Source organism: Balaenoptera acutorostrata, chromosome 3, assembly GCF_949987535.1.
Source record: "Balaenoptera acutorostrata chromosome 3, mBalAcu1.1, whole genome shotgun sequence".
In the NCBI taxonomy this organism is placed as follows: domain Eukaryota; kingdom Metazoa; phylum Chordata; class Mammalia; order Artiodactyla; family Balaenopteridae; genus Balaenoptera; species Balaenoptera acutorostrata.
Genome location: NC_080066.1, coordinates 5,644,639 through 5,670,854, shown reverse-complemented (window position 1 = coordinate 5,670,854; position 26,216 = coordinate 5,644,639). Strand labels below are relative to the sequence as shown.

At 39.3% G+C, this 26,216-nt stretch overlaps 1 protein-coding gene across 2 annotated transcripts in view; it reads right to left on the bottom strand.

Annotated features, from left to right (window-relative positions):
- CUBN (cubilin) overlaps positions 1-26,216 on the bottom strand; it is a 290,843-nt gene that overhangs the window by 32,706 nt on the left and 231,921 nt on the right. For both annotated transcript variants that reach the window (XM_007196413.2, XM_057544323.1), the window contains 3 exons: positions 17,080-17,280; positions 14,544-14,673; positions 9,926-10,143 (listed from right to left, as the gene is read on the bottom strand). In XM_007196413.2, the coding sequence (XP_007196475.2) occupies positions 9,926-10,143; positions 14,544-14,673; positions 17,080-17,280 (549 nt within the window). The remainder of the gene's footprint in view (positions 1-9,925; positions 10,144-14,543; positions 14,674-17,079; positions 17,281-26,216) is intronic.

Here is a 26,216-nt window from a genome sequence, read left to right as displayed (position 1 = left end):
ATGAGAAAATCAAGAGGACAAGTAACTGTCCAAGGTCAAACTTGTTGGGATGTGTCAGGACTGAGTTTGAACCTAGAAAGTCTATCCCCAGAGCTTGCACTACATTTACAAACCACTAGCTACAATTCACGGTTCACATTCCCTGCAGTGCTTTCTCGAACTTTTTTTTCCTGTGTCCTCTTTATTTTACTCAACGCTGAAGTACTTCAGATCGCTTCTGCCTCTGCTGTCCTCTGTACATACTTCTGACAAAAGCATTTATCAGAATATACAATTATTTGCTGACTATTGAGTAAGCTTCTCAAAAATAGGGATCTTGTTGAATTCGTCTTCGTATCCCCAGAGAAAAGATCACTGCCTGCATAGTTAAGTGGCTGGTGAATACTGCTGAATAAGCAATTAAGGAAAGCATAGAAAATATATAGATAGTTCTTACTGGATGGATCTCTGCTTTCTAGTCTAAGTTTATAAGGGAATTCTTGGGATTAAATATATTTCTTGATTTATAAAGTTGTTACTATGTGATAAACATATTATGTACGTGTGCATGTGTATGTATGTCTATATATATATATATGTCTGTATACGTGTATATATATATTTTTTATATATATATACAGGCATAGGACCAAGTTTTTGGTCCTATGTATTAACCTGTTTCAAAGCTAAGTTAGTTGACTTTTGTGGCATATTTGATTGTGAAGAAACAATCAGCAGAACAACAACAAAAATATCACCAGGGCTTCCCTGGTGGCGCAGTGGTTGAGAGTCTGCCTGCCAATGCGAGGGACACGGGTTCGAGCCCTGGTCTGGGAAGGTCCCACATGCCGCGGAGCAACTAGGCCCGTGAGCCACAATTACTAAGCCTGCGCGTCTGGAGCCTGTGCTCCGCAACAAGAGAGGCCGCGATAGTGAGAGGCCCGCGCACCACGATGAAGAGTGGCCCCCGCTTGCCGCAACTAGAGAAAGCCCTCGCACAGAAACGAAGACCCAACACAGCCATAACTAAATAAATAAGTAAATAAAAAAATTAAAAAAAAAATATCACCAAAAGATTTACAACACTGCCAAAGGGGTAGTTTTTTTTTTTTTTGGTAGGAAAATGCTTGTTTAGCTAAAAATTTGCAATTATAAATGATGTTAGGTCTGTTACTTAAGAAAATCTAATCTCTGACTGTTGGATTTCAGAAGGCAGAGCAAATTTTAAAATTTGTAAAATTCCAGACACTCTAATGTGTAGCACACTATATAGAAGAATGACTTTCTCTCTTCATTGACAATTACAAAGTCAAAAGTTAGCAAAAATTAGAAAATGTTCTACTTAGAGAGCAGGATTAATAGCAATGTGCTATTCAATGGTCATAAAATAGGTTGCATTAGAAAAATTATGAAATTCATCAAAGCAGAGTATCCAATAGTTTTTAATAATGTAAACAAGGGCATGGAATTGTTTTGTTGTTCTCGTTAATATATTAGGTTGCACATTGTGCTATTGATATTTAAATTTTATGACTCTGGTAGCAGTGTGATTTAGTGGAGACGGATTATTTTCCCAGTTCTGCTCAAGACTTGCTAAGAGACCCTGGCAAGTCACTTAATTTCTGTGTGACTCAGTTCCCCAATTTGTAAACTAAAATATATGAGAATGCCAATCAGGATTACAAAAATAAATGCCCAAATTCCTTAATTTTGATAGAATTTTAAGAAATTTTACTAAATTGGAGGCCATCATTTGGGGTTAGAGATTTTTGTTATACAGAAATTTATTACCCTTATATTCCAATGGAATTATACTCCACATAATTGTGCTAATTCTTTACCATTATGCCATGCAAAGCTGTGAGGATAGATGTGACATTTGTCTGTCAACATCGGAAAGAAAATGGGCTTTTACTGTATGTGTATATGTATGCATATATATATAAATTATTTGTAAATATAAATGTTACTTAAAATATAAATACTAAAGAAATATATTTTATGTATATTATATTTATAATGTATAAAATATATTTGTATCATAAATATACGTATACTATAAATATATAATTATGCTATGATATATTATTTATAAATAGTATATTTTACTAAAAAATATTTTTTTCCTTTCCTTACGGGAAGGAGGAAATAGTGACTGCTGCAGTTATGTGCAATATTTATATAGTAATAGTAAATTAAATACACTATTTAGGACTAGGTACAAATTGGAAAGCAGGCAGTGTCAAAGGAGAAGATGAGAATGGAGAAAAGTAGCTCTATCTCCGCAAAGAGTTAGAAAAGAAATGACTTGCCTTTGAGAAAACTCACCCCCAGAATCCCTCATCGTCCTGAGTGTGTTCATTGATCTCTACAAAGGTGATGTGGGCATTTTAGGAAAAGGATGAATTTGGGAGATAGTCCTACCTGATTCCAAGCTTGGCTTTACCTCTTATAAACCCTTTGACTGCAAGCAAATTACCTAATCTCCTAACTTCTTTGTTCCTCCATTGTAAAATGGGATAATCCCCATCTCAGGGGTAGTTGTGAGGATTAGATGAGAAAATCCATGCAAAGCCCCTCCCGTAGAACTCAGTGACAGGAGGTCATTATCTGTATGCCTTGGGCATCCTTGACATCTTCTCCTGGGGGTGAACTGAAATTAAAGCTACCACACAAAGGTAGCAGATTTTTCACATCTCAGAACAAAGAGAAGAATATAGTCCCTGATAATGTTTGATCTCTAAACAACTGTTCACAAGTAAAGAATTTTTTTTCAGTGTTTAATGCTGACCAGGCATAAACATGACAGTCTGCTTTTATGCTGCTGGAAACACTACATTGAAGCCAGGCCCAATGAATAAGGATAATGATTTTTACAGGGAATCTATGCTTATAAATAATTTAATCCTAAACATCCAGTTGTTGGATGAGTTGCATTTTTAGGAGGGCTGGTGTTGTTTAGGTTATGCAGAATAATTGCTTCCCAGCTTCTTGTTTATTTCAATGTTTTTCAAAGTGATATCTTATAATTTACCACTAACTCAATTTTATCACTTAGCTTGGTCTTCACAATACCATCTGGTTTCATTTTCCCAATGACAATCCTATCCTTCAAGACCAGGGGCAGCAATCTGGTCATTTAAGGAGGGGGTGAGTGGGTTAGAGCACAGACTGATATTGGAATATATTTTAATAAAAACCTTTTCTTTTTTTTTTTTTTTTGGCTGATCTGGAATTTTACTCCTGCCTACTTGCTTTTGTAAGGTTTTGGTGAACTAAGCATTTGTTAGTTTCTTTACCACATTCCCACATTCTCAGCTCAGCAAAAAACCCTTGTCAATAAAACCCACAAAGGAGAAACTGCAGATAACCTTGTCTTTGGCATCATCTCCCAAGGGATGCCTAATCAGCAGCGAAAGTTACAAGACTTAAAAAGAGCGGAAATAAGCTTAGCCTAGTTTTCTGCAAATGGGTTTACAATTTCAGCTCATCTCATTGTCAGACTTCATCAGAGGGAGCAAATGACATTAAGAGAACAGACAAAACACTGCTTTCGAGTAATATCCCCATTTTTGCTAAACTGAGGGTTATTTGAGCAGTGACTTAGCAAATTATTCACTTTATAATTCAACTATCTTCCTGCAATTGTACTTTTAAAAGTAATGTCGTCTGGCAGCTAACATCAGGCTGTTAGGAAGCACAATAGAGACATAGACACATCGATATTTAGTGTCATTGAATGTTTTTAAGTTTTTTTTTTAATGTTTAGCTACAGAACTTTAGAATGCCCCTTTGGTGTCCAAACTTAACACCAAAACTGTGAAATTTAAAAATAACTAGAAGCAGAAGTCTGAATTTGATGTGTTGTTACATTTTCCTCCGTTTGCTGTGGTTATATTTTCCCTCTTTGGGGCCCCAAACTGGCATCAGCTTTCTCTGTGTACCTTTCCTTCTTCTCCATCCCCTCTTACAAGTAAACTCCTGTTCAACCACCTCAACTTCTTCCCACCACTGCCAACTGTCTTCCTGCAGCATGTCTGAGAGACAGTTTCCAGATGTTAAAGTGGCACGTAAAAATCCAGAGACCAGACATACAACCTGAATGTTGAGTCTGACCCTGTATTCCTAATTCTCTAAGGATAAAAGTTATCCAATTTACCACCCCGAGTAACAGCTGAACTATATGAACCATGACTGCATATTGAGAATGAGGTGAATCTAGATACAATGTATAACATATACATATTATACATAATATAATGTGATTATAAAGTAAGCATAATTTATCCATTTATTCTTTAATTCATTCACACAGCCAATATCGATAGATTGATGGAGTAACAGTTACGTGCTAGGTGTCTGCCAGGCCTGGGAATTTTATTGGAATTTAGCTTTTGATTTTGGCTTTAAGTTATAAAATGTACTTTAGGGTCTGCTGGTTAGATTTCAGTGCACCCTGGAGTGGTCCTGTTGATAATAATGGCCCCTCTCTCCCTCTCCTCCACCTTAGAGAGAGGGTGGGGGGGTCATGGAGCCCTATAGAAATCCAGGTCTTCAATATTACTTTCTGATCTGTATCAGTCTTTCTCTTTGGCGTCTAAAGTACTTTACAGAAATTACCTACTGCATCCCCATCACATTCTTAAAAGACAGAATGAAGTAATATTTCAAATTGAACGTTTTTAGTGGATAAAAGCTGAGCTCAGCAAAGTTATAGGACTTTTCTAAGGCATCCACCAGGCAATGATGTAATAAAGCCATTGGTCTCGTCACCTGCTCCCTGGTCTACAGCTCTGCCCGTTTGGGCATGTCCCCACCTCTGTCCTTGTTAAACATGTGCTTTGGTATTTTTGCCTTTGTCTCACAGCAAGGGTCTGTGAGTCTGACCTTAATGCCACCTGACTCATTCTCTATGTGGCAAATAACCCGGGCAGAGGGATACAGAAAGTAGCCCTCAGCCTCAGCCCGGGAGCTGTGGGCAGCAGGGGGCTGGAGCTTCAGTCATGTGTTCAGGATTTACAGCCTCTGGAGCCGTGAACCTCTGGTCACTGACGTCCTCTTGTCCCTCAGACCGCCATCTTCTCCAGGGTGACGGCCTTGTCCTTCCAGGACATGTCACCCTGAAGGAGACATGCTTCACTTTCTCCTTGACAGCCCACTGATCCAAATGCCCACAGACCTCAAAACTAACTGGGCCAAGTTCAGTTTTTGACCCTGACATTTTGCTAAAGGGTTATATGATACATTACTTAAGAAAAGTTTAGTTATTATGGTCCAACACAGTCAATAAACATAGTTTAAATCCCTGATCTAATCCTGTATCTATAAGTTTCGTATCTAATGGTATGAGCACATGGAAAACAGACTGACTGGGCCAGGAACATAACTGCATGAATAAACGTTCTTTCCTCTCTCACCCATCCTCCAAGGTGCACGGCTTCAAGTAAGAAATAACTGCTTTATTATTTCCTCGAGCAGCGCCCAGGACAGGAAGTGCCCCTGGCTGGGGGTGGTGGGGGGGTTAACTCAGGTTCTGTGTCTCTGTGGGAAGCTGTCATGAGAAACAGAACTGGGAAAGGGGGCTTCCCTGGTGGCACAGTGGTTGAGAATCCGCCTGCCAATGCAGGGGACACGGGTTCAAGCCCTGGTCCGGGAAGATCCCACATGCCGCGGAGCAACTAAGCCCGTGCGCCACAACTACTGAGCCTGCGAGCCACAATTACTGAACCTGCGTGCTACAACTACTGAGCCCACATGCCACAACTACTGAGCCCATGAGCCACAACTACTGAGCCCATGAGCCACAACTACTGAGCCCGTGAGCCACAACTACTGAGCCCGTGAGCCACAACTACTGAGCCCGCGTGCCACAACTTCTGAGCCTGCGAGCCACAACTACTGAGCCCGTGAGCCACAACTACTGAGCCCGTGAGCCACAACTACTGAGCCCGCGAGCCACAATTACTGAACCTGCGTGCTACAACTACTGAGCCCACGTGCCACAACTACTGAGCCCATGAGCCACAACTACTGAGCCCGCGAGCCACAACTACTGAGCCCGCGAGCCACAACTACTGAGCCCGTGAGCCACAACTACTGAGCCCGCGTGCCACAACTTCTGAGCCCTTGAGCCACAACTACTGAGCCCGTGAGCCACAACTACTGAGCCCGCGTGCCACAACTTCTGAGCCCGTGAGCCACAACTACTGAGCCTGTGAGCCACAACTTCTGAGCCCGTGAGCCACAACTACTGAGCCCGTGAGCCACAACTACTGAGTCCATGAGCCACAACTACTGAGCTCACATGCCACAACTACTGAGCCCGCACGCCTCGAGCCCATGCTCCACAACAAGAGAAGCCACCACAGTGAGAAGCCCATGCACTGCAACAAAGACCCAACGCAGCCAAAAAAATAAAATAAAATAAATAAATTTTTAAAAATAATAATAAAAACAAAAAAACAGACTGACTGAGATGCACTCTGGCGTGAGACCAGTACAGTAAGAAGAAATGGGGGCTTTGACGGCTTAAAAACACGTTTGCAGGTCTGAAATGCTCCGTGAGTGACACAGGTGAGCACAGCCAGAGCTGAAGCAGACTCTGGTGGTAAAGGAGGGGCAGGAACTCAGCAAGCAGAAGTGGGTAGAATAAAGGGTACTCATCAGTGTTAGTTCTGCACTGTGGAGCTTGCCCACTTTGGCCAAATCCATAGGACTGAAGGCTTTTTGAACTTCACAGGATCATGGACACCACTGACAATCGGGTGAAAGTTGCATACTCTCCAGAAAAATGCTTAGATCTGCAGATAATTTCAGAGTTTCACAGATCCCAGGATGAGTACTTCGCTGGTTATCCGTTATCGGGGATCAATTAGTCAGGTAGGGGAGGAGTGCTGGGGAAAGCCGGAAGGCAGGTGTACTTCACAGGTAGGTATCAGCTCCCGGGAAGTGCTGGCTTTGCTTTCTCCTTACCTTCCATCCCGTGCAGGTGGCCCTTCATAGAAGAAGTTCCATAAAAGAGGAGACCTGATTTCACATAATTCATTAGCGACAAACTAGGGGGATATTTCCCCCAAATTTGTTCTGACCTATTAGCAATACAAATATAACAAATGCCCAAGGAGGAGTTATCTAATAATCATATTATTGTATGAGCCAGCTCCTTACTGACTTCTGAAAAATTAAAGCAGATGTACATCAAGTATTGTCAAGTGTGGAATCAAAATAGCAAATTTGTAAAGCTCTAGTGTTTAGGTCAAGGTAAGCTAAACAGATGTCACAGACTAAAATGGTCTCCTCTTCACATCAATTATTTATTCAGGGAAGATACTGTCCTCCAGGCTAAAGTGACAGTTTTGGAAACTAAAATTCACTGTCCCATCCTTAAAGTTGTTTTTTCTCTCTTTACAGGAGGCCCAGGGCAGTTTGAAATGGACGAGACTGAGGGGAGAAGTGCATCTTATTAGCCAAGTTTAAGTGCTTTATATAGATCTGTAAGAAAAAGATTCTATAAACCCTAGAATTCAACGTACTCCTTATTGTTTCTTCCTCTTTTCCTCACCATAAACAACAAAAAACAAACCAAACTGAAAAGCTCTGCAGAACGATCAGTGAATTTATATGGGTGGTCTTGAAAGGTTTGTAAGACCAAGACACTACAAAATTATAACAATCGGTTGTTCAGGATAAAAAATACCAGTAAAGATCACTTAAAATTACTTCTTAAATATTCCCAAGTGGCCAATAGCATTTATACGTGAAGAAGAGCTGAGAGGCATGCAGGGTTAGCACACTGGAAGGCAAGGAATGAGACCCTATTTCTGCTCTCTGCATGTAAACCTCTTCTCTCTCTAACTGTGACCAGAGGAAAAGAGTTATTCACTGAAAGTGTCCAATGCTTATGGATGAGCAGGGCCTTTGACGGTGTAAGATTTTTCCTTCTGTGCTACTTCAGTTCAGTAAAATCACCTTAAGTCAGAAAATGTCTTTTTGTAGCTCAGAAAAATGTAATAATTAATGAGGCTAGGGAACACTGGCTAACTTGGAAGCTTTCACGCAGGTGACAGCCGTGTGGAGTGCTTTAAGATGATTTCAATGATCATGTGAGAATACATTAGGAAAAAAGAAAAACAACTTGAAAGCAGGTAGCAAGAGCTATGCAATTATGTGTCATTTGATTCTAAAGTCTGTGCTAAAGGCACGAATAAACAAGTTCTCTTGTGCAAAAAGTCTCCAAAGGAAAATTAATTTTTCTTTCAAAATAGCCCTCTGTGTTTTACATGACACTTCACTTGGGCAATTCCATTAAGGCAATGCTCTCTGTCTGCCCATGAGACTTGCTTTCAAGTCACTGTTGATACAGCTAAGTAGGGTAGGTGGCAAAGTGATTTTCTGATACAATTAGCACCATGTCTGTGTTTTATTGAGAAGCCTTCAAAACACAAATGTCTAATTGTTCCCCTCAAGAAATGCATGAAAAAAATTACACACCAAATGTCAAGAAGGTGAAGGTGAGCTCTGCTTTCTATTAGAGGGATGAAGGTTAGCCAGAGCATGGGGTAAAGAGGAAGAAAGAGTTTGAACAGTGAGTCGGGATTCTTATTGTAGAAACCCTCCCAGGTTTCTCTGAGTCTTCACAGTAAGCGATTCGTTTTGTGAGCGGTTTGTTTTCAGAACATTATTCACTTCTACATTCAAATGGAAGAATCGAAACACTTCCCAGAGTCAAATATAAATTATCTTAGACTGTGCCACTGATGCTACGAGTACAGGTAAACAGAGAACAGACCGGCTAACTCATCCGGCAGGGCTCCCCAACCCCCAGGCCGTGGACCGGTACCGGCCCGTGGCCTGTTAGGAACTGGGCCGCACGGCAGGAGGTGAGCGGTGGGTGAGTGAGCGAAGCTTCATCTGTCGCTCCCCATCGCTCGCAATACCGCCTGACCCATCCCCCCACCCCCGTCCGTGGAAAAATCGTCTTCCACGAAACCGGTCCCCGGTGACAAAAAGGTTGGGGACCACTGTTTTACAGGATTCAAAGTTCCAAGTTAATTCTATACAGATAATTATTTCTCAGAAGCAGTGGGAATAAACGGGGGTGCTATTTTTGATTGATCCTCTCACCCAGCTTTTCCTTTTACCTCTAGATGACTCCCAGATCACCTCCTCTGCCCAAGTTGCTTCTCAAGCTTCCGTTTCCTCCTCTATTTCTCCATTTAGATATCTCATAGGCCCTCCAACCCAAAACGATCCAAACCAAATACAATATTTCTTCCCTAAATCTTAGCCTCCTAAGGTACCAGTATCCAACAAGTCACCCATAGAAGTCATCCTCAACTCCTGTCCTCATGTAATAAGCATCAAGTTCCCAACACTGTACTTCCAAGGTATTCTACCTTCTGAATATCTCTGAGATTTCCACCCTTCTTCTATTTTTATTCCCACTGTGTTAGTTTGAGCCTTCAACCTTTCTCATCTGGAATTCTGTGACAAGCTTCTTCCTTCCACCGTCCTCCACCCTGCTACCACTATGACCTTTCCAGAAGTCCAGTCGGGCTGTGCACTCTTTACTTAAAAGTCTCCCAGGCTCTTCACCATTTTAAGGATAAAGTCAACAGAGGCTACAGGGCCTTCTTTCTTGATCTGGACTTTGCTACCTATAGGCTGAACTTCCACCATTTCCATGGGTGACAAAATGAGACTCAGGTCTCATTTGAGATGGTGGTGTAGACAGACTTTGTCTTTAAATACTAGAGAGACACATTTGTTGGTGATTTTTTTTTGTTTTTACTCAAAATACACCATATGTAATTTTTAAAACCAAAATTTTATGTGACATATTCCTCTCAACTGAAATGAAGAGCAACTTTAGACAGGTGAAAAAAAATAAACAAAGCGGAAAACTAACAGTCATGAAAAATAAGATTCACACATGCAAAATTCTTACCCAATGTCTGCCAGAAAGATATCCTCCAACCTCTTGCTGTTTGAAACGAATCTGTCTTGAACTCCAGGAAGAGACTACTGCTGCTGCTCTTAACACCTGGCGGAAGCGTGGGACCACAGAACTTGCCAAGAAGGGGATCACTGGTGTTAGAACCATCGTAAACTGCCAGGTAGTCTTGGGAGCACAAGGCGGAGGAAACCACATCAAAATCATTGAACCTGTGAAATGAACCTTGTTAATAATAATGTTCTCCATTTGGATTTCCATTAAATTATAGACTTAGTTCTTATTCAAAAAAAAAAAAGACAAGACAAAGGCCAACAGCATCCAAGTTTCACTTGATAGGAAATGTAGAAACAGTATACTATTTTACTGATCAGTTCAAAAGTTTAGAGGAAAGCTTTTGAGAGACTAGAATACGTCAAGGAGTGTCATAAGCTCTGGGGATGTAAAAATGAGTAAGATATAGTCCTGGATTTCCAGGGGTTTACAGTCAAGGACATATTAAATCTACCTGACATAAAAGTTAGTCTTGGGAGCACAAGGTGGAGGAAACCACATCAAAATCATTGAACCTGTGAAATGAACCTTGTTAATAATAATGTTCTCCATTTGGATTTCCATTAAATTATAGATTTAGTTCTTACTCAAAAAAAAAAAGACAAGACAAAGGCCAACAGCATCCAAGTTTCACTTGATAGGAAATGTAGAAACAGTATACTATTTTACTGATCAGTTCAAAAGTTTAGAGGAAAGTTTTTGAGAGACTAGAATATGTCAAGGAGTGTCGTAAGCTCTGGGGATATAAAGATGTGTAAGATATAGTCCTGGATTTCCAGGGGTTTACAGTCAAGGACATATTAAATCTACCTGACATAAAAGTTTTGATAAGTTGAACTGATATTTATCATTTCAGCAACGTTTTAGTTTTTTGGTCTCATTAAAAATAGGGTATTTACTCTGTTCCCTTGTTATTTTTGTGAGATCAAGTGGTACTATCAATCTATTTTTTTTTTTAAACATCTTTATTGAAGTATAATTGCCTTACAATAGTGTGTTAGCTTCTGCTTTATAACAAAGTGAATCAGTTATACATATACAATATGTTCCCATTTCTCTTCCCTCTTGCATCTCCCTCCCTCCCACCCTCCCCATCCCACCCCTCTAGGTGGTCACAAAGCACCGAGCTGATCTCCCTGTGCTATGCGGCTGCTTCCCACTAGTTATCTATTTTACATTTGGTAGTGTATATATGTCCATGACACTCTCTTACCCTGTCACATCTCACCCCACCCCCTCCCCATATCCTCAAGTCCATTCTCTAGTAGGTCTGTGTCTTTATTCCCGTCTTGCCACTAGGTTCTTCATGGCCTTTTTTTTTTTTTTTTTTTCCCTTAGATTCCGTATATATGTGTTAGCATACTGTATTTGTTTTTCTCTTTCTGACTTACTTCACTCTGTATGACAGACTCTAACTCCATCTATTTTTTATTAATGGGAAGAATGTTAATATAATAGAGTGGAAGAAATGCTGGTTTTAGAATCAGAGCTTCATTCTCATTCTCACAGTCTGTTTCCCTCCTTTTTAATGAAGTTTATTCTAAGGTTAAGTGAAACAACGTGTAAAAACCAAATTATGGTAACTGGCATACAGTAGATGCTCAAAAAAAAAGGATAGACCCAACAAATGATCGTTATTATTATGATTTTGAAAACTAGGAATAAGAAATAGTTATTCCTCATAAAAGAAATAACAAATATAAAAACCCAATGGTAGGAAAGAATGAACTAAATTCTCTTGAGTCTTATTTAACTGCTATAACCAGAAATTCACATTTCAGATCACTGTGGTCGTCACGGGCATGTCACCACTCATCCCAGCGCTCAGCCTTCCTGACATTTGTTAGGATTGTCTTTCCGTGCACACTTTGAGGTCTGATGTGGCCCTAAGACATGCTCTGGCCACAGAAACGTAAGCAGGAGTCATGCGTATTACTTTTGGAAGAAGTTTTAAGAACTACTACTCAGTTTGCCACACTGCCTTCTACTGCAGTGATGATCATGGAAGCAAACGTAGAAATGAGTTTCCATCAACCTGGGCAGCTAAGTGACCATGATGAGAGGAGACTCCTTGCCAGGCCACGTTGGACACACTCATGCAAGTGAGAAATAAACTTGTTGAGTTAAGCTACTGTGCCTTGGGGTTGTTTGTTACCACTTATAACCTATCCTGACAGATACATCCCTGACTTTTCTTTCATTGTCTAACATAGTATTTCTTTTCTTTTCTTTCCTTTTTTTAAATTGAAGTATAGTTGATTTACAATGTTGTGTTAGTTTCTGGTGTACAGAAAAGTGATCCAATTACACATATATATTCTTTTTCATATTATTTTCCATTATGGTTTATTGCAAGATATTGAATATAGTTCTCTAATACCATATTTCAATCCAGGTCTTATGCTTTGTCATTTCAAGTAACTATTCCCAGAGTTCCCAGACAAGCAAGGCTTCCTACATGGATTTTCTTAAGGATTTTTATGGTGGGTTTATTATAGCTTATTTTTTAAAAACCTGTTTAAATTATTTTATGTCCTGTCATCATTTTTCTAGGTTCATCTTCTTTCTCAGGTGTTTTTGTTTGTTTTCTGGTTTTTGGTATTTTTGCTAGCCTCTGTAATATATAACATATAATATGGAATAATTTGAAAATATCTCATGATTAAAATATTTCCTTTAAGAGGCTTAAGAAAAAAATGATACAAAATTTTAAAACAGGTTTTGATTGGCTGAATGTTTTCAAACTGATGATAAAGATCAAGATGAAAAATTTCTTAATTTTCTTTAACCACATGTAACATTTAATGTTCCTATAATAAAAGAAGGCAAAACAATAGCTAGATAATTTCCAAAATCACTACTTTCATTTTTATTTTCTATAGACAATACATTTATTTTCCACGACGTGAATCCATGAAGATAAAAATCTGAGTTTCCAAGAGGACTCAAAGCGGTTTTGGCTTTGCATCATTTTCCCATGACAGCACAGAAAATATCTGTAAAAGCCCATTAACAGAAAACGTCATGAAGCCGGCCTATTTTGAGAGCCTAGAAGGATTTATGTTTTCCTAATGTCTACAACTTCTTCAGTACCTAGAATATTATCTGTTTCACAGAATGCAGGTTCTTAGAAAGGATGTAATAATTTTCCAAGCATGCTGATGTGAGCTTTGACTATGGTGAGCCCCAGGGCCCAGGCAAGAGCAAAACATATACACATATCATAGCATATGCTATAATCCTACACGTGTAAGAACCAAGTATTGTGCCACGACAGCAAATGACAAGAACCGTTCCTTACGTTTCCGTTCTGAGCAGGTGATCCCTTCACAGCCCTCCTGCTCCTGGCCACTGGGCATTTTTTGTTTATTCTTTTGTTCCTGGGCCTTAAAGGACTTTTTGGCTTTGAGGCACAGCTTCTTTACAAATAGTCTCAGGTGGGACCCGCAGTGTTCCCCAGGGTCCATCCTGTAGACCACTCACTGTCTGATACAGGAAGCAAACCAGGCTTGATGAGATGTGTCTTACAGTCCAAGGACCCATTTGATACATGAGGTCCCTGGAGGTAAATTACGGAGAGTTTATGACTGGGGGGAGAGAATGTGATCACTGACATATAGGAGGAAGGGAGGTAGGAGGGGTCCTAGCCCATTAAGCTTCTATAAAAAATTCTATATTGCCATAAACTACACCATATGCTGAGTTTCAGAGTTTTCCACCATATGCTGTATATCACTGAAGCACAGGAGTTAGAAATACATCATCTCAGATGACAGCAATAGTGAACTTTATCACTCAGAGAACTGGAGGTTGCTTTCCCTTAATCAGTCTTGTTGGAAGTATGCAGGATGGGGGGATAATTTTCCTGATGATATAAGATATCTCATATAGCACCCGTTTAGAGGTGTTCTGATATGGGAATAAAAAGGAATTTCTTAAGTACTTAGAAAATTCACCCTTTGGGAGAGAGCATAGGGCAGTATGAAGGACACGGTCTGGAGAGGAGATCAGTCCGACCCGGATTCTGATTCTGACTCTTCATTTAACACTATGTCACTCTGGGAAAGCTACGTGGCACTGCCGAGCCTCCGTTTTCGCATCAGTAGAGTGAGACTAATAATACACACCTCATCTGACTGTTTCAAGAACTAAGTAAGAGAATGGTGGAAGTGTTCATTAAAGTTCTTTGTGTATAATATGTGCCCCCAAAATGGAAACTGCTTTCTCTTGCCCTCCCCATGCCCTTTGATTTAAAGATAGGCTTATAACTTTACACCCCAGTATATGAAGCTCCTTTAAAACTGTCGGAAAACTATAACAATTGTTTGAACTGGTGGAGTGAGCGCCTGTTTTTCCCCTGAATGACCACTGGCTTGCGTGGAGGGTAGGGGGCCCATTTCCCAGGCTAACAGGATCACACCACATGCTTACTTTCCCTTCCTCCAGATTCCTGTATGTGCCTCTGATGAGAATCAGTGCTCCTCATCATTAAATGAACATCTTTTCTGTAAACAGAGCTGGGAGGATTTTCTTAAGAAGGTAAATGGGTCTTACGTACTTGAGCTGGATTACTCTGTCGTCCCTGATGGTGATGGTGTACAAACAGTGCATGTTGTTAGGGTATGCAGAGTAGGAATAGAAAGGGCTCTTGATGACCCCGGTGGAGAGGTTGAACACACCACCACAGGCTGCAACAGAAGGCGGGGAACAGGCAGAGAATGGTTATGACTCATGGCAGAGGAAAGTCATTTCCAGACATTCTTTACTATGGTACCTTTTTCCCCAAGAGAGATGATAATTATTTGCCTTAAAGCAATGTAAACCTCTCTCTATTGTGCTTACAAATAATTCAGATTTTTCCACTGAGGTAGAGGGAAAAGACAGTAAGGAGTAGAAGCAGGGAAGAATGTTTCAAGGCACCTCTTGGAATGGAATAAGTCTGAGCCAAAATAATGGCCAGAGTGAAAATAATGAGAAAGAACGTTTCACATGCTGGAATATAATTGTCCTTTCTCTATAATGCAGTGACAGATTCAGAGGGATAACAGTGATTGCTGGAAGTTTAGAAAAGGTGTGCAGAATCCAAGGCACATTGTGGGCTTATGAACCCAGGAACGACTGTGATCTAAAAATCTTAAATAATATGGATTGGAGTCTCCTATGTCCATGATAGGCTACTATAAGGTGAAATTTTAGAAATCACTTTTGAAATAACGGAGTTTAGTTCCCTCTGTGGGCTCAAATGCATAGCTCTTGGGTCCCGTGTATTTCTATTTGGTCATGAGACTGGTAAGGACCATACTTGACCAAGTTTTATTACCAATCCTCAACAAGCATGAGGAAGGTAGGCCCACCCCGAGTCCAGCAATCAACAGCCCACAGCCCTTAGTTACTACGACTAGTCAATAAAACAACAGCCATAAAAATAGAATGAAATCCCATTATACAAAATATAGAATTTTTTTTTTTTTGCTTGGCTTTGCATATAAGGAGGATTACTTTGTGCCGTGCAATGATGGAAAGTGCCCTATTCTCACAGCAGTGAGAAAGTTTTATATTTATTTTACTTTATGATTCTAAAATTATAGTAAGGTTAGTATATTTTGATGATATTTTTATGGTTTATATACTATCAATGGATATATTCCATTTACATCTCTTAGAAATGATAACCAAATAGTGGCTGCCATTTAAGGTAATTTTTTATTTGTCTGTTTGTTTATTTTGTCTCAATTGAGCCCACATTGCAGGGAAAGCTATTCTCTCTATGCCCATAAGTATTCATGTGCTCAGGCCCCTGGGTACATCTGCAGTGACTTAAATGTTAGATTTGTGTAGCCATTATTCTATTTCATCTTGTTCACAATAATGTGGCCTCTGAAAGCTTGTCAATGCCTAAAATAACTCCCAAATTTGTACATTGTCAAGAGTTGAAATTTCAATATCAACAACCCTCTTTAAAAGAGACTCTCATAGTAGATGACGTGGACCCTTGTATACAGTGTTTTAGGAAAATGAGGGATTAAAGAGTAAAAGAATATAAAGTGGGGAGGAAACTCTCCATAACACTAGTTGTACCAAAAGAATAAAACAAGTCACCCCTTCTCTTTATCCAACAGACAACTGGGGGAAGGAATGTTCTGTTTGTGCTAACAGAACCCCTGGGCCACACAAAATCATGCGTTACAAACAGGGCCAGGCCTCGGTGGCAGCTAATGTTCACAAACCGCGAAGGCCTGTTTCATGAGTAAATAAACATTTTCAGGCTCTTCTGTGGATGGGAACAATAATTTATTTGAAAGAAAACAATTTGACTTTCTACCTTTAGCAATGGGTTTTGTCAAGTAAAGATCAAACAAACATTTTGCAAGATCTTTTTTTGCCCATGTTACTGAAGTTGGGATGATGTGAAAAAAAATGCTGTCAGCAAACAAGCCAAGGTTATTGCAGGAGAGGAAAAGACCATTCAAAATAGGGAAATAGAATCTTATGATTTTCAAACAAACATGGATCAAACTGTCCACAAAAAATGAAAAGATCTTGGTAGCTACAAAGGTCTTTGTCCATTCGGTGGCTTGTCTTCTCACCCTGATTTTGATACAGAGAAGCTGCAAATTATCATGTAGTTGAATACGTCCATCTTTTCTTTTACGACTTGTGCTTTTTGCATATTGCTAAAAAATTCTTTCCTACCAGAAGATCATAAAGATATTCTCTTACATTTTGTCTAAATGTATAAAGGATTGTTTTTCAACAGAGTGACTTGGGAAACTGAAATAGGACCTGGACAGTCCAGGCCAAAAAGTCACTTTATGCAATGTAGGAACAACTGAAGGTAGCAGTTCGTTCTAACTTAAATTATCAAAAATAAATCTCAATCTTCCATCTGATTTTCAAAGAGTAGTTCTGCCAAAGTTCATGAAAAAGGGCCTCCCATTTTTTTTTTTTTTAAAGACCATGCACCTAATTAGTAATTTTCTCCCTTAAGGTCTCTGAGTCTTCAACTTGGTGATGTGTGAATACAATTAAATCTCCTTATGGAAACTGCTCGAGAAAAAAAGAAAATTCCAAACTACATCATTATGGCTACTCACGGGTTATCCTATAGGAAAACTTGAATCCCAAATCCGTGGTGTGTGCATTTGAGTAGAAGTTAAGCAGCACCGGACCAGAGATGGTGACAGGGGACAGGCTCTCATCCCCACACAGGGTCGCCAAAGGTGTGGAAGATAAGCTGTAACCCCTGACAATGTGCACGCCGTCGTTGACACAGCTCCCCGTTACAGTGGAGCGAGCTGAACAGGGCACGGAACAACCAGAAGCAACATAAGTAATCATCAGAAGCAACATAAACGATCACACAAAAATGTGAGGACGATTCACGCCATTTACACAGAAATTAAAATGAGACTCAACAGCCATTTTATAAGTCGCCATTTAACTTGGTTTCCTGATGAACGACCCCCACGCTAGTTACAAAACAAGCACAGGGGTGAGGAAACAGGGAGAACTTCACAAGAGTTGAATCCTACTTCGAAACAATCCAGAATTTTCTTCCCTATAAAATGACTCCTTTAATTCAGCGATTATAAACTGGGGACAGTTTTGCCTCCCAGGGACATTTGGCAGTACCTGAAGACATTTTTTTGCTGTCGCGCTGGGGTGTACCAGTGACACGGAGCGGGCAGAGGCCAGGGACGCTGCTAAACGTGCTGTAATGCTCAGGGCTGCCCCAGGCCCCCTGTCCTCCACACAACAGGAATGACCCAGCCCAAGACGCCAAAGCGCTGCTAGTGAGAAACCTTGCATTTAACAGTGACGCTTATACGCAGATAAAGGACTCCTACCACGCAGACGTCATTAGAATCTCCTTAATGCTAACTAAACAAATGTTACAAATGCTCACACAAACAATATTAGCTTAAGAGTTTAGCGACTGTAAAATATATATCATTGTTTTGTTTTCAAGTTATAAAACAGATATATACTCCAACCCATTCTAAAGAGAAATACAAAACAGAATAAACAAAAAATTTTAAAGACTTTTTTTTTTTTGGTGATGGGATGTTTTTTATTTGCATATTTTGGGGGGGGGTTTGTTTTTTGGTTTTTGGGTTTTTTTGATTTACAATATTGTGTTAGTTTCAGGTGTACAGCAAAGTGATTCATATATCTATTCTTTTTCAGATTCTTTTCCCATATAGGTTATTACAGAATACTGAGCAGAGTTTCCTGTGCTATACAGTAGGTCATTGTTGGTTATCTATTTTAAATATAGTTTAAAAGATTTTTATTACTACAATGTATCCAGTCATTTTTATGGGTGAATTATATAGTTAAAAAATTAATTGGAGACTTCTTTGGTGACACAGTGGTTAAGAATCCGCCTGCCAACGCAGGAGACACAGGTTCGATCCCTGGTCTGGGAAGATCCCACATGAACCGAGCAACTAAGCCCGTGCGCCACAACTACTGAGCCTGCGTTCTAGAGCCCACAAGCCACAACTACTGAAGCCTGCGCACGCTAGGGCCCGCGTGCTGCAGCTACTGAGCCCATGCGCCTAGAGCCCGTGCTCTGCAACAAGAGAAGCGACCGCAATGAGAAGCCTGCTCACTGCAACGAAGAGTAGCCCCCGCTTACCGCAACTAGAGAAAGCCCGCGTGCAGCAGTGAAGACCCAATGCAGCCAAAACAAAACAAACAAACAACAAAACATTAATTGGGATCATCCTGCACATGATCTTTTGTAACCTAATTTTTATTAACATGAAATAACATAACATCATGCATTTAATGTGATTAAATACCTTTTAAAACATGGAACTTAATGCATCTATCAAATTCTAATATATAGATGTGTCATACTATGTTCAATTCATCCCCCACAGCTTAATAATTCTACCTTTTCTAGCTTTTGTGATTAAAAATACTGTTGAAACAAACATTTTTGTATATAAATATTTGCAGAAGTTTCTCATTATTTCATTAGAATAAATTTTTAGAAGTGGAGTTACTGGTACTAAGGTAAAATTCTTTTTCAGATTTATCAAACAGTCCTTTGGAAAAGTGTTACCAATTCACTGTTCCACAGAACTTTAGGTATCTGATATTTCCCCCATTTCTACGTTTTCATCCCCACGGAGAGAAACCTTGTACCCATTCACAGTCACGCCCCATCCTCCCCCTTTACTGTTCTCCCAATCCTAGGCAACCACTAACCTACTTTCAGTCTTTGTGGATTTGTCTACTCTGGACGTCTCACATAAACAGAATCATATATATAATATATAATATTCAGCCCTTTGTGACTGGCTGCTTCTACTTAACATAATGTTTTTGACGGTCATCCATGTTGTAGCATGTGTCAGTACTTCATTCCTTCCAAGCTCAATAGTATTCCATTGTATGGATAGACCACATTTTTGTTTATCCATTTTGTAGTTGATGGACATTTGTTTTGTTTCTCCCTTTTGGCTATTATAAATAACACTGCTATAGATATTCATGTACAAGGTTTTGTGTGGATACGTGTTTTCAATCTCTTGGGTAAATAAGTAGGAGTAGAATTGCAGATTCATATAGTAACCTTATGTTTAATGTTTTGAGGACCTATCAGCCTGTTTTCCAAAGAGGCTGCACCATTCTGCCACCACAACAGCAATTAGAACCAGCATGAGGGTTCTAATTTCCCACATCCTCACCAACACTTGTTATTGTCTAACTTAGCCATGCTATTGAGTATGAAATGGTAGTACACTGTGGTCTTGATTTGCATGTCTCTATGACTAACGATGCTGAGCATCTTTTCATGTGCTATTGGCCATTTGTATATCTTGGAAGAAATATCTGTTCAGATCCTTTGCCATTTTTAAAATATTTAGTTAGGTCACACTGTGTGGCTTGCTCAATCTTAGTTCCCCAACAAGGGATTGAACCCAGACCCTCGGCAGTGAAAGCGAGGAGTCCTAACCACTGGACCACCAGGGAATTCCCTCCTTTGCCATTTTTAAACTGGGATATATGTTTCTTAACGTTGAGTTCTAAGAGTTCTTTTCTATTCTAGATACTAGAATGGTCGTAAGTTTTTATTCCTCTTGGGTAAATACCTGGGAGTAGAATTGCTGGGTCATAAATAAGGTATGTATTTAATTCTATATGAAACTGCCAGTCAAATTCTTCCAAGTGGCTATATCAGTACCTATTCTCATGAGGAATGTATGAAACTTCCAGTTGCTCTGCATGCTTGCTAACATTTGATATTGTCAGTCTTTTTCATTTTAGCCATTCTGTTGTGTGTGAAATGGTACCTCATTGTGATATTTAATTTACATTGTTCTGATGGCTAATGATGTAGAATATTTTTCATGTTCTCATTGACAAAAACAAGAGAAAACACTTTTATCTCATCTAGATGATAACTTGAACATGTACCTAGCACCTACACACACACACACACACACACACGCGCGCGCGCGTGCACTTTACCTACTTAAAATTCCCCATTGGAACTGCCCAAAACTATGTTACAATCTCTTATACAAGCACATACTATGACATAATGGACTTTAAAATCAGACTGCCTGTTTGCTGTTAGAACATTCTTATAAATTAAAGAAACTATGGTATACATTTACTTTATAATTTCAAGTCCCCTGGCCATAGATCTTGGTTCAAGGGTGGGCATGTGACCTAGGCCAATCCATTTAGAGTAAATTTCAGGTAAACTGTTTGGAATCTGGAATAGACAGTAGTGTGCTGGTAAATAGAACAACCAGCTCTCTGAGGGAAAGAGGAACACCCTCATTTGTAGCATTTGCTTATTTCTGTGGTAGAAATACTCCCACTATAGCCAATGTCAAGTTACCAATGAGAGGTCATCAAATGCAGAATTTGGACCAGAGGAGCATGACTGACTCTTGCAAGATGGTACAAGCCAACTCCAGCATGCCACTGGATAGACATCCTCTCTCTTCCTAGACATGCATGAGGGGTATGCAAGCCCCACTGTGAGGGCAGCTACCCTACAGCCAAGACAGAAGCCAGCTTTAGGGTGAGACTCACACTGGAGTAGCACAGAGTGAGAACAGAAAAAGTAGAACGTTTGATGACAAAATGAAAATGCTAGATTAAGCAGATATGAGGGACCACCAACTTTGAGGCTGTCTAGAAGGAAAGCCAATAAATTGCCCTTTTATGTTTAAACCAGGTTGAATTAAATTTCCTGTTAATTGTGCCATAAAAACTCCTAATTGATATAATAAGGATTCTCCTAATCATAACCATGGTGCAATTATTCTTTACGGAACCCGACCGTCCTGAGCACTGTTGATAGATTGACTGATTACTCCAAGGTAGGATCTCAGACCCCATCTAGGCCAATCAGATGGGTTCAAACTGTAACTGAGTAAGAAGGAATCAACAGTGGGAGCCAAATATGTTTAACTTGGAAAACAGCAGCAGCGGTCTCCTGACTGCGGTAGGAAGCCAGGCTGTAACAAGAGGAAATGAAGCTGTCGTGCAGAAAGAGGGGGAAAGACAGAACATTTTGAAGGATTTGTGTTCTGGAAGCCTATTAGTCCCCTTCTTATTTTTAAACCTTCCTTTGATGAGATGAGATAACCCAGTATCCTTTCTATAAACTCTACATCTAAGCAAACTTGAAGATAATCTACTGCTTTTAACTGAAAGAATCTTGATGTATGCATTTTTAATATATTTGTAAATTAAAAGCCCCCTCCTCTTTTAATTGTATTAGCTTAAAGAAAATTGATATTTTTTATCAGAAAATATCTATGCAATTTAAATTTTAAGTCGTTTTAGGAACACATTTGGCATTTTAGCTATGTTTTTATACAACCTGAAGAAATTTTGAGGTATCAATTCAAGATATGTTTATTAAAGTAAGCCCAAAGGATTCCTTCATTTTGAAAATCCTGGAATAGAAATGCTTCTAATTGGGAATAAATCTACAAGTTAAAAATGTTAAAGACTTAACTTTAATGACCTTACCGTGTAATAAGAAACAATATGATGTTGGAAAAGCAGGACAAAAAAGAAATACATTAAACTCAGATTCACAGTTTGAATACTGCCAAATTGTGTACCTTAATTATAGCCTTAGAATTTTTCTTGTTCCAAGAGCTCCACTGGAATTTAAAACATTCAGAGGAGGTGAATGTGAGAATCAAAAAATAGTATGAATTAGCTATAAAAATATCTTTAGCCAGCAACAATACATTAAGTTGTAAAAGCAAAATCACAGAATGAAAGGAAATATTGCTGATGCTAGATTAAAATCTCAGTTCTACTTTGGTCGAATGACCTGCTATGCAGATATCCTTTAAGTACTAAAGAGTTAGTTTTTTAACTCTTTGATGATATAGACTATCACAGTGGTGGCTATCTTAGAAAATTATGGAAAGGCTGTGAAATGGAAGGTAAAGTATGTCATATACTTGCTTATGTTTCAAAAAAATTAAAGGAACTAGTTTAATTACAGAAAAATCATTCGTGAAATAGCAGTTGTATATCTATACTGAGACATAGCCAAAATGCACTAGTTGTTTATAAAATGTCTGTATTCAACAATAAGGAGAAGTAGAGGAAGCTGAGAGGATATTTTAATTTTTTTGTAGATGGCAATATATTATCAGATAACTAAGCAAACCGTTCAAGACAATCTGCTCATTTTTAAAGCCTGACTCAATAAATTGTGAAAGTTGTGATATTTGGCAAGTTGCTTAATGATTAAGACATTCTCGTGTCATTTCCAGTAGTAATTTCTTTAAGGTGGGATGCTCTTCCAAATGTTATCCATACGAAATCAAACATTACATAATATCAGAATTTGTGAAGTTACCTAAAGTCTAAGAACATATCAAGGATTAGCATAAACAAGGTAATACACAAGAAGATGAGATATAAATATGTCAGCAGGCATCAAGTAATTCACACACATACATCTTTTTCTCAAGCTGTACATATCACCTCACTGCATTAGATCAAAGATATCAGTCTGATTCTTCAGTGAGAAGACACTTGGTGACAAAACCACAGGCATAAGAAAATAATGATAGTAAACACTTTTCCATAATCATAGGGGAACCAATTGTGATATCTTATATTACAATCAAAATATACACAAAATTCTCAAGTAGAATATAATTAAATGCAACTAGGATGATTGTCTTCTAGGGAGAGAAAAGAACTTAGTCAAGGTTTAAAAAAAGTTCTTCAAGAAGCAAGATGTATATCATAGTTGAGTTTATGGCCGGGAGGTAGCATTCAATCAGACACATGAGAACTCATCAGGAAGAGCGGTACCCTGAAATTGAATGATACTTTCTCCACGGACATCATGGGACAAGCGGCTACAGTCATTCTTAATCCTATCTTCGGTAAATGATTTGATGAATATTTACTATTGAAATCTCAGAGGTGTAAAATAATCCTCCATGATTTGTTTTTATGACTATTTTCCATCCTTCTGAAAAACTGTAAGACACATTATTTTAAATGGGTAAGGTTCTATCCAACATAGTGAAAAATAATTTTTATCACATTATTCACATATCTTCATTACAGAGAGCAATGTTCGACTCTGGGTTTCATCATGATTCCAAGAACTTGGAGAGAACTGAAAGGGAAGCCAAAGATGAGCAATTCAGCAAATAATGTAAACTTGTGGAATTTAGATTCCGACTGCACTTTTCCTTCAGAGTCACAGATAGAGAGGCAAAGATGCCAGAAGACTAGAAATAGTGGGAAATCCTTTTGGCTGAAATATTTTAATATTGCAGATACGATAAAGTCCTTTCAGTAAAACGGCAAAGGGTTCTAGGGAGAGGGATGTGAATTGGGGGGCAGCTCTCAGTAGCTTGGAGACTGGACTCCCCAGTAGAGGACGATTCCCTGGGAGGGAGAAGCAGGTGCTCGTACAGAGCTAAGCTCCACAGTGTGAAAGCCAAGGTCTTGTATTATAACACAGGCAAGCAAGGAATCTCACACAACTAAATCGACTCCTCTGGGGCTTGGCCAATTTGAATAAAATATCAATAAGAACTATTTCAAAAGAACCATTGTCCAGTGCTTTCTAAAATAATGGATTGCAAAATGGGCCTACGTTCTGATTTCTTGAGAAACAATTGAGGAAGCAGAGAAAAGAAATGGTAAGTAGCTGCATAATGCCACTTAAAAAAAAAAAACTTAGATTAAATGGAGAGGAAATGTGAACTAAGACCCACAAAACTCAGCTAACGTGTTTCTCGGTGGGAAAAAGGGCAAAAGGAAAAAAAAATCTAAAACTAAATTTTATTCCTTTTTTCTTATTAGCTTTATATTAGGCGTACCCTGTAAACCAGGACTTCTAAGTTAACGAAGGAGAATTCAGGCAAATATTACGTAGGACTTGCCATGCGACTGCTCTGGAAATCTATTCCTATTCCTCTCGGGGCCTTTGAGGCCATCTCTAGAGGACAGTAAACAAAATGCATTTGCATTGGTTCTCGCCCATTTTCTGTGCCAAGGGACTACTCTCTATCCAGTTCTTATCAAGAGATACTCTGGATCTGAGAAAAACTGAGTTTAGAATTTGCCTAGATGTAGGATTTTTTAGTTAAGAGTTCTAAACCCCTCATTATCACCAGGGGGAATCAATGTTACTACCCAAATTATTTTTAATAAACCTATTTTATTTATTTATTTATTTTTGGCTGTATTGGGTCTTCGTTGCTGGACGTGGGCTTTCTCTAGTTGTAGTGAGCGGGGGCTACTCTTCGTTGTGGTGCACAGGCTTCTCATTGTGGTGGCTTCTCTTGTTGCGGAGCACGGGCTCTAGGCGCGCGGGCTTCAGTAGTTGTGGCTCACGGGCTCAGTAGTTGTGGCTCGCGGGCTCTAGAGCACAGGCTCAGTAGTTGTGGTGCACAGGCTTAGTTGCTCCGCGGCATGTGGGATCTTCCCGGACCAGGGCTCGAACCCGTGTCACCTGCATTGGCAGGCAGATTCTTAACCCCTGTGCCACCAGGGAAGCCCCATTACCCAATTTTAATGATAGAAAAATCAAGGCACAGAAGGCACTGGCTTGTCTTAGGTTACCTCATCTGTTAAGTGTTTTCTTTATCTATAAAGTAAAAAAAAAAAAAAGACCTATAATCCTCCCAGTAACTTGGAGGCATCTACTTGGCCACATGAATAATGAAAACAGAAAAATATACTTTTAGATTGTTCAATATTTGGGAAAATAAAATGAGTATTTATTTGATGACATCTGATTCCAAAATAAGTACAAACATTGACGGTTTCTCCCTCATGCTTTCTCGTTATATTTTGTCTATTTTTGCCATTTTGTTTTTGACCAAAGTAACGTTTTGAATTTGTCAAATCTCTATTTTATTTCACAACTTTGGAAGACGCTGTTAAGAATACCAAGAGCCATTTTAGTCTTGAGGTAACTTAAAAAAGTCTTGTAAATGCTCAAATGGAATTTTCTTCTATGACTTTTGATTTCCCTGAAATTTTTATAGTTCAGTAGGGATGATATAGGAAACATACGTCTGTAGTTCATAGAATGACTAGCATTGGAAATGTAATAATAAGGAGAAAGAGAAACTTAGGCCAACATAAAATACCATAACATAATTTCAGAGCAACTTATTTAGTGGAAAGTAGGTCACTGAACCTTTGTAACCTCCCTGCAGGAACAGCACCGGTGTGTAGGCCAATAACCAATAAACTAGCCTGAATAGTAAAACCTTTCCTAACCGGTTGTCAGTGTTTGGTAAACACAGTGTATGGACAAGTTTGTTTCCCTCTAGTGTTCTGTAGCCTGGAACAGTCCATCTTCTTCTTGATAAATCCACCTTTTGTGCCACTGGCCCACCACAAAAAGCAGATCCAGAACTTTCATCTCCACCCAGGTCAACGCAGGGTCTGCTGGCCGCTTGGGCTCAGAAATACTTAGTCATTTGGACAGAATCTCTCAGAAACAGGTCTATGGCCTATGGCAGCTAGGAAGACCAATGCTCCTGCAGACAGGCTGTGATTTTTCTTGAGAGCAACTCTCACTCAGTTTTATCACAATACACTGCACAGGAATTCCTCAGGCTCACTTAAGGGGTGGGAGGTGATTTTTACTGTAGCTAGTGGATCTCTAACTTGCCGACGGTATTCCATGAACGTCAGCACTGATATGATTAGTGATAAGAATCTAACCACAAAATAAATCTGATTAATG